This window comes from Phoca vitulina, unplaced genomic scaffold (genome assembly GCF_004348235.1).
Source record: "Phoca vitulina isolate PV1807 unplaced genomic scaffold, GSC_HSeal_1.0 scaffold106, whole genome shotgun sequence".
In the NCBI taxonomy this organism is placed as follows: Eukaryota; Metazoa; Chordata; class Mammalia; order Carnivora; family Phocidae; genus Phoca; species Phoca vitulina.
This window is the reverse complement of record NW_022589809.1, coordinates 1,143,572-1,152,225: the sequence shown is the minus strand read 5'-3', so window position 1 is coordinate 1,152,225 and position 8,654 is coordinate 1,143,572. Positions and strand designations below refer to the sequence as shown.

The 8,654-nt window shown below is 52.3% G+C and overlaps 3 protein-coding genes across 3 annotated transcripts; 1 reads left to right on the top strand and 2 right to left on the bottom strand.

Annotated features, from left to right (window-relative positions):
- Positions 1 to 2,406: 2,406 nt before the first annotated feature.
- Positions 2,407 to 3,103, bottom strand: LOC116627906 (histone H2A type 3). Its single transcript, XM_032397883.1, has one exon. The coding sequence runs from the start codon at positions 3,002 to 3,004 to the stop codon at positions 2,612 to 2,614; it is 393 nt and encodes a 130-aa protein (XP_032253774.1). The 5' UTR covers positions 3,005 to 3,103; the 3' UTR covers positions 2,407 to 2,611.
- A 140-nt stretch (positions 3,104 to 3,243) lies between these two features.
- LOC116627907 (histone H2B type 3-B) lies at positions 3,244 to 7,074 on the top strand. The gene has a single exon (XM_032397884.1). It carries the CDS (start codon positions 3,317 to 3,319, stop codon positions 3,695 to 3,697), a length of 381 nt encoding a protein of 126 aa, XP_032253775.1. The 5' UTR covers positions 3,244 to 3,316; the 3' UTR covers positions 3,698 to 7,074.
- Positions 7,075 to 7,758: 684 nt separating this feature from the next.
- On the bottom strand, positions 7,759 to 8,197 carry LOC116627908 (histone H2B type 1-F/J/L-like). The gene has a single exon (XM_032397885.1). The coding sequence runs from the start codon at positions 8,176 to 8,178 to the stop codon at positions 7,798 to 7,800; it is 381 nt and encodes a 126-aa protein (XP_032253776.1). The 5' UTR covers positions 8,179 to 8,197; the 3' UTR covers positions 7,759 to 7,797.
- Positions 8,198 to 8,654: the final 457 nt, after the last annotated feature.

Genomic DNA, 8,654 nt, shown 5'->3' with positions numbered 1-8,654 from the left:
CAGCGTCCCAGGCGCCCCCCTTGGGAGATTCTTGAACATGTTGGAAATGAACAGAGCAAGGAAAGACCAGATGTGGGGCGGGGGCTGGAGACAGACCCATGCCCAGGAGAGGGGCAGGGTGAGTTATGGGACCTGGCCAAAGTGAGCGGAGAATTCTGGAAGCTGGGAGCACCTTCCTGGCAGTGGGTGTGGATGTTTCTGCATTCTTCCTGCGGGACTCTGTACCTCCTTGGCTCACCTTTCTCAATAAACTACTCATCCCACAGGCACGTGGGGAGCACGACAGAGATAATCCCATGGCTCTTGCTGCAGGGAGCCGGGAACTGGCCTCAAAACTCCGGGCTCCGCAGAGGCTGGTGGTCTGTTCCGCCATCGGCCCTCCTTCCCCAGCCCCTGGCAAGCACTGATCTGCTTCCCGCCTCTACGGATCTCTCTTCTGGCCATTTCTTATAAATGGGATCCTACCCTGCGTGGCCTTGTTGTCTGGCTTCCCGGACATGTTTTCGAGGTTCCGCCACGTGGTAGCACTCGCCGATGCGGCTGTTGGCATTCCACTGTGCGCACAGAGCGCAGTCTGTGCGTGCATCTGCGGGGACCTTTGGGCTGTTTCCAGCTTTGGGATGTGCTGCTGGGAATGTGCGAGTCACCGAGTCATTGGGAGTGGGCCTGCTGGGCCACGTGGGGCTTTCTTCCTGGAGCGAGGGTCTGATGGGCTTTCTCTTGCAGAGGTGGGCAGCTCTGAAGATTTTATCACATTCCTGAACCAGGAAACCCTGATAGACGATCAGCCGTTAGACCAGAGCCGTGCAATGGAACTTGAGGCGATGATGGAGCTGGTCTCTTCCCCCGCTGTCCGATGTGTGGCTGGCGCGGCTAAGAAACTGTGTCCGTGTGTTTTGTTTTGTATCACTGAAAACCGAACAGCCCTTGTTGCTCCTTGCTCTCTGCAGGGGACAGCTCAGCCACCGTAGGGCTGCCTCCCTCTTAGCGTCCCATTTCAGGAATGAAAAGTCGGGAGCTCCACGGAGAGACTCGGCATACCCAAGCCCCCCTGCCCCCGAAAAACATTTCTTAAATACCACTGAGGGGTTTGACGACATACAATGATCTACACCGACATCAGCGCATAAACACAAATTTCAGCTGGAACTGAAGACCGTCACTGGAAACAGAAGGGCCAGCTCCATCTCCAGAAGGCTCTATTGTCTCTTGGACAGTCCATGCAGCCTGCATCACAGAAATGGGGCCCGCTCGGCCACATGCTCTGCTGCGTCCCTCCACTGCAGGGGGTCCTATGCTCAGATGCACGTGGACAGAGCAGGCTCGTACATCCCTGGTGTGAATCCCTTTCACAGCACTAGGATATTTTCCTAAGACCAGCAGATGTGTGGTTAGCTCCAGATGGTGTCTAGGCAGCCCTGGTTTGAGTAGACCTAATTTTAGTAAATACAAATTATATAATAATCCTGAATTGTCTTACCCACCTGTCTTTATTGCTATAAAAAAGTAATGAAAACAATAAAGATATTGACAATAGGAACAACAACAGTTATCAGGCTCTTTCTCTGTGCCAGACATTGTTTTAAAAGAATTATTATGAATCAACAACTTAATCCCTCCTCCCCCATGAGGTGGGTGCTATGTACATTCCCACCACCTTGCCAGGACCCCTGGGATTATCCAACTCCTGTTTATTACACAATGAGCAGCTCATGAACAGTCCTCTTCTGAAATAGCCACACATATATTACATAATCTGATCCTAACAATGTTCGCTGTACCCGTACTAAATTCACAAACCTAGTTTTCCTGACTGAACTCAATGGACAAATTATTCTAGTCTCTAATTTTAGCTATCAGGTTAAGGGACTCGGATTCATGTTTGGCCAACCCAGATTGAATAATCTAAATTCTCTTAAATAGTCATTCTATTTACAGTAAGATTTTCTTTAAAAGTTTACCCTCCCCTTAAAAACGACTTTCTTTTAAATGTTGCAAACGCCTCTAGAGCAGAAACCCTTTCCAAGACCTTAATCTCCAGATTAGCTCATAACTCCGATGGACCTGTTTCCAGAACTTTGCAACGTCCGCTCAGTCAAGCACCGTTCCATTTTTAAATGTAAATCGTAAGGTTTACGTAGGAGAACCTCAAGAATCAGATTGTCTCTACACAGTACATATTTTCAAAACCAGGTGAATCCGCCCAGTTATCCAGGCCCGGGAAAAGGAACAGCCTGTCCTTGGCATCTAAACGTGACCGCATGACACTTTGCGCGGCCGAAAGCAGCGGTCAGCCCCCGGAACAGATACCCTCACGATGAGCCGGACCGAGCCCGAGGCTTGGGGGTGAGATTCAAAGGCAGACGACGGACACGTGTCCGCTGGCGTTCCCTGCGGCAAACGGACGCGGGAGCCCACCGTGCGCGTAAGCGCGCCCGGATCGTGCCTCGGCCCCGCTCCCCGTGCGCCCGCGAGGACGCAGCCCTAGGACAAGGCAAGGATGCGTACTCAGTGCGGCTCTTTTCTCGAGACTGTGGGTGGCTCTGAAAAGAGCCTTTGGTGTCACGGGGCCCCCGGGGCGCACGGCCGCTGCCGGCCCGCCTCCGCAGCCTCACTTGCCCTTGGCCTTGTGGTGGCTCTCGGTCTTCTTGGGCAGCAGCACGGCCTGGATGTTGGGCAGGACGCCGCCCTGCGCGATGGTCACGCGGCCCAGCAGCTTGTTGAGCTCCTCGTCGTTGCGGATGGCCAGCTGCAGGTGGCGCGGGATGATGCGCGTCTTCTTGTTGTCGCGCGCCGCGTTGCCCGCCAGCTCCAGGATCTCGGCCGTCAGGTACTCCAGCACGGCCGCCAGGTACACCGGCGCGCCGGCCCCGACCCGCTCCGAGTAGTTGCCTTTGCGGAGCAAGCGGTGCACGCGGCCCACGGGGAACTGGAGGCCGGCCCGCGACGAGCGCGACTTGGCCTTGGCGCGCGCCTTGCCGCCCTGCTTGCCTCGGCCGGACATTTCCAAGTCGGGCGCCGGGAGAGAAAAAAGCCGAGAATGAACGGGCGAAATAACGAGTCCGCCGGCCTCAGTGAGCCCTTATATATGGTCCGGAGGTAGTCAAGCCGGCCTCGTCCGATTGGGTAGCGATGGCGACCAATCAGAAAAGGAGGCCGCCATCCCCTAATTTGCATGCGCCTTTTCAAGTAGTGACGTGACGCGGCATTTGAGCCTATCAGAAACGAAGAAGTCTGGATCCTTCATTTGCATACGGGACGTATAAATACCGTTCCTCAGGACGTCTGCTCCTTTTGTTTGGAGAGATCTGCCATCATGCCTGATCCGTCCAAGTCGGCTCCGGCCCCGAAGAAGGGCTCCAAGAAGGCCGTCACCAAGGCGCAGAAGAAGGACGGCAAGAAGCGCAAGCGCAGCCGCAAGGAGAGCTACTCCATCTACGTGTACAAGGTGCTGAAGCAGGTGCACCCCGACACGGGCATCTCGTCCAAGGCCATGGGCATCATGAACTCGTTCGTCAACGACATCTTCGAGCGCATCGCCAGCGAGGCGTCGCGCTTGGCGCATTACAACAAGCGCTCGACCATCACGTCCCGCGAGGTGCAGACGGCCGTGCGCCTGCTGCTGCCCGGGGAGCTGGCCAAGCACGCCGTGTCCGAGGGCACCAAGGCGGTCACCAAGTACACCAGCTCCAAGTGAGGCGCTCCGGGCGCCCGGAACCCAAAGGCTCTTTTCAGAGCCACCCACACAATCGAAAAAGGGTTTCGAACACGGTGAAGGGTTGTCATGTGAACCAATTCCGTTCTGTGCGTCCCAGCGGTTTCCTGGTTATCGGGTCTGTGTGTGCGCGCGCCTGTGCGTGTGTGAGCGGAAGGCAAGAACGTGTAGCTGTTCTTTACGGCGGTCTGGGATGGTGGCCGTCGCGAGTGCGACCAAGGATCCCGTGTCCACCCTCCCCTTTGGGGCTATTAATGCATTGCTAGTCGAAGTAGGATCCTCGAGCTCTGCGTCCTCTGGTGGCTGCAGAGCGTATCCCCGGCGTTTGCGCGCGTGGGCTCCCAGGGCCCGCACTGTCCGCGCGTGGCGTGCGCCTGTGGGTGAGGGGCGCGGGTCACCTCTTCCAGAAGGACCTCATGCCAGCCTTCCTTCCCCGGTGTCCCTGATGAATGGACCCCGGAGGTGAGGACTTGGTTGTTGCGCAGCCCGGGCGGTGGCGCCTGGAGCTGCATCCCTGCCTGGACCGGACATCTTTATTCTCAAGCAGGGGACATTTCCGGGAGGATGTTTGCGTGGCTGGATCTTGCAGCGGCATTGAAACCGAGAGGGAGACGGCAGCGTCCTGTGCGCGGGAGTCAGATGTAATAAGCCGCTTCCTGCTGCGGGTAGCTTTAACCTACGTGGGGATGGGGGAGATCAGCTCAAGACAATAATTCCCTTTCTCTGTAATTTCCCCTTTTCTGAGCAAATTAGCTCCCTTCCCTTTCAGCCACATTGTTATTTTCTGTGAAGCGTCAGTGATGCAGAATTCCCCCTCTCTTTGGATTTATGACATTTAATTTGGAAAGTGTCCTTTTGGTCAGAGAAAGCGCTTTGGCACGAAAAGTCTTCACTTGGGAAAAGACATCGCTTTGCCTTTCCCTTCGCTTGGCTCTTATTTGTAAATAAGGGATTCTTCTTAACAATCGCTTCTTTGAGCCTGTTTGAGTCTTAGATGTATTGGAAAGTCGTGGCATCCTGTCTGGCAGGGAACAGACAGACACACAATGAAAGAGAACAGTCGTGTTTTTGCAAATCGTCTCTCGAAAGGAGGCCGGTCGGGTATCGGGCTGGGCGGGAGGGTCTGGAGGGAATGTCGCCATCCGCGCGTCCCCCGCCCCAGCGGCTGGAAGCCCACCCACCCGTTCCTTCTGCGTGGGTCTAATCTAAAGGGATTTAAAACCTCACACGTTTTTCAGTTGACATCTAAAATATTTTTATCCTTAGTTCTAATAGTTACAAGGACGCAAATCCCAACACAGGACGTTTTAAAAAGCAAAATGGTCACAACAAAAAATTTTAAAGAAACGTTGGAATATTTGTAAAGTTCTTGAACTGTTACACATTTTCCAAAACATTTTTTTATTGAGATACAGTTGACACGATCACATCAATCTTTTCAAGGTATCTATTGAAATAGCAATTCGATACCATAATCAATTCATAAAACACATGATCAAATTCTTCGTTAACACTGAGATGGTCTAGATGATTCTTTTTTTCTCCCTGAACTCATTCCCATTGCACCTCTCAGATTTTCATCCAAATGTAAGATATGTTTTTAATTAAGTGTTTTATCTACTATGTTTCCTTATCCAAAAAAATAAATAAATAAAAGGTATGTAAATTGAAACTTAAAAATACTTAAAAAATCACCTGGGCAGTATGCAATGGATGAAAACAAGTTTTGATACATAGTTATCAAAGATAGATAATTGTAAGTAATTCTCAAACAATCAGAATTTAATTTTGGTGAAACCTACGTCATTGAGTGAGATTGGTGGTGACGCTCCCTGCATTATTGGTTCAGTTTATGCCTTGATGGGCACATAGAGTATTGTTATGGTTAAAGTGATATCGGTGTGCATCCTTGCTTTCCCTTTACTATGCTCTGAACCAATATTTACAGACAAAACAAAACAAAAACACCCCCCCCAAAAAAAACCCATAGTGACAGAAATTTTGTCATGGCTATTTTACTCCATTCTTTCACTCCTAGTTATCATCCCAAAATTTGAAAACGGGTGAGGTATCATCAAAATCAACACCTTTAATCTTAAGAGATGTCTGATTCATATTGAACACTACAGGATCCAGCCCTCCACTATGAAGCAGGGGCCTCCTGATTGGGTCTGAGCCCTCAGCCCACTACCCAGGTAGATTAGGAGTCAGTATGTTCATGAGCACCTCTGGCAACAGGAAACTAGTCTCCCAGACCCACGTGATTCTCTGCCTGAATAATGAGCTTAAGACATAGGTTTAATGAAATGAAACTCGTCTCCACCAGTGTGTGAAATTGCTAGCAGTAGGCAACAAAAATAAAATCAAGAAGCAAAATAAACAGAAATCCCAAATACAACAGTATGAGAATGTTTTGTTGTGGATAATGCAAAATGCAGATTAATTTCTCAGTCTTTTCAGGGCCCTGGCACACACACTTCATTAGCGTGAATAAAACAAAAAGAAGACTGCCTCTGTTTGCTCAACAGTGTGGTGGAGGCTGCAGAGACAGCCAGCAACAGCCCCGGATGGAGCACGGGCCCTCTTGGGCCCTCTCCTCCCAGGAAACCTATTAGGGAAGATGCAGGGTGACAGAGTCCTACTGCTGAGAATTTATAATCAAGAAAATGGAGGGAGATTGAATACAGAGCCCACGTTTGTAATACTGCTACAACACAGAAAAAGAACGTTATTTATGTTAAGCTGGAGGTTGGAGGAAGAGGCTCGCTGGGTATTGACAGCGCATAGCCTTGAAGAGGGAGGACCCAACACAGTGGAAGAATTCTCTGGGTTTGAGATAACCAAGTAAACGCTTAGATCCGGAAGGCACTGGAGGGATTTCGCAGGTTATCTTACCTGAGATGCATTTAAGAGACTCTCCCCAGCCCCCATCTCAGCTAAAAATTTCAAGTCAAATTTGAGTGGGAGGGGCTATCCCTTTAATAAAAACTACAAAAGCAAATAAACAGCTTACTGTATAATAGGTTAAATGTTGACGGAAGCGTGGCAGTCACCAGAGATGGTGTGAGTCCCCTAGGTGACAAGAATCAGGCCAAGGCCCACCTGAGGGAACCAAGGCGTCTATCCAGATCCTGGGAGGCCTGCTGGCTTTCGGAGACTAGGATGCTCTTGGAGGCGTGCTTTGTAGTTTGGGAATCACCAGTACTAGATGTTTTTAGGGCCAGGGAACCGGGCCTGTCTGGCCTGGTGCTTCAGTTATGAAGCAGGCACATTTTACCCCCTTTGCGTATTGTTTACCTGTTTGTTTTGTTTTTGTTTTCCTTAAAAGCCCTCCATTCGTTTTGTTAAAAAGGCTCTTTCCACTGGGTGTTATACAGAAAACTGATAAATTATATTAAACATACCTGAAACTAATGAATACAGTAAAAAGGATCTTTGGCCGCTTACTGGGCTTCCGTTAAAAGCATACACGTTTTTCGAAAAAAGAAATAGCAGTCTCCTAATAGGAAGGATTTTGGCGGAGTAGGAGTTCGGAGACCACGATCTTTGCTCCCACCGTTTTGATTTTTCCAACAGAAACGCACGATGCCCATAAAAAGCTGCTTCAACTTAACACTGCTTGAGGGGATTGTGACCAGAAGCTCCTGGTGCCCAGTGAGGCCAGGGAAGGACGCCACCACCAAGGCCGCACAACACCCAGGGCCTCAGTACCATTGCGCCCAGCGGATCCCGACCTCACCCATTAAGGGGCGGGGCGGGGGGGTGCTGCTGGGGAGGGTGGCCTGAGGACTTCCTGGAGGTGACGCGCGCCCTCACCCCATCGGGCCCCCGCCTTTATAAAGCCAAGGCCGCGCTCCCTCTCCCGCTGCTGGCTCGGTGGAGACTGAGCCGAGAGGCCTTTGCGGGATACACGCCTTTAAAAGAACTCAGCTTCAGGCCAGGTCTTGCGCCCCGTCGCGCACTCCAGTGCCCCAGGACCCCCATGGAGCAGCACATCACAATCAGACCGGGTGGCACGCTCCTTTCTGAGCACAGAGGTGGCTCTGAAAAGAGCCTTTGGGTTCCGGGGCGCCCGGCGCGCCTCACTTGGAGCTGGTGTACTTGGTGACCGCCTTGGTGCCCTCGGACACGGCGTGCTTGGCCAGCTCCCCGGGCAGCAGCAGGCGCACGGCCGTCTGCACCTCGCGGGACGTGATGGTCGAGCGCTTGTTGTAATGCGCCAGGCGCGACGCCTCGCTGGCGATGCGCTCGAAGATGTCGTTGACGAACGAGTTCATGATGCCCATGGCCTTGGACGAGATGCCCGTGTCGGGGTGCACCTGCTTCAGCACCTTGTACACGTAGATGGAGTAGCTCTCCTTGCGGCTGCGCTTGCGCTTCTTGCCGTCCTTCTTCTGCGCCTTGGTGACGGCCTTCTTGGAGCCCTTCTTGGGCGCGGGCGCCGAGCGGGAGGGCTCCGGCATGGCTAGCGGGCCGGCGGCGGGGCGGCGCCCAGATGAGCGCGGGCCGCGCCGGCAGCGCTATTTATCGTCTCCATATTCAAATGAAGGCTCCAAATCGCTGGAATCCGATTGGACGGCCGGCTGCGCCGCCGGGCCCGCTAGGAATTTATGTAAATAGCAGACGCCGGCTCTTCTTTCCTATTGGGCGGCAATCCGACCAATCCGAAGACGCGTGTGCCGCGCGCGGGGAGTCAGGTTGAGCATCTTCGTTCCAGCCGGGAGAGGGCTCTTTGTCTAGTCGTAGGTTCTGGATGGGACAAAATAGGAACAGGAATACGGACACTAAAATTCGGAAATAAAAACCGGTTTAACCCCGCGTCTCCATCTTCTCCGGCCAAGGGCAAACACATTTCTGAGGCCAAAGACCGGGGAGGAGAAGCTGATACTTATTGAGCAGAGGGGAATGGGGAATAACTTAACTATTTCCCATCAGCCCC

Excerpts from the sequence above, each read along its gene's own strand:
- LOC116627908 (XM_032397885.1), bottom strand. The coding sequence starts at position 8,178 with ATGCCGGAGCCCTCCCGCTCGGCGCCCGCGCCCAAGAAGGGCTCCAAG.
- LOC116627906 (XM_032397883.1), bottom strand. The coding sequence starts at position 3,004 with ATGTCCGGCCGAGGCAAGCAGGGCGGCAAGGCGCGCGCCAAGGCCAAG.
- LOC116627907 (XM_032397884.1), top strand. The coding sequence starts at position 3,317 with ATGCCTGATCCGTCCAAGTCGGCTCCGGCCCCGAAGAAGGGCTCCAAG.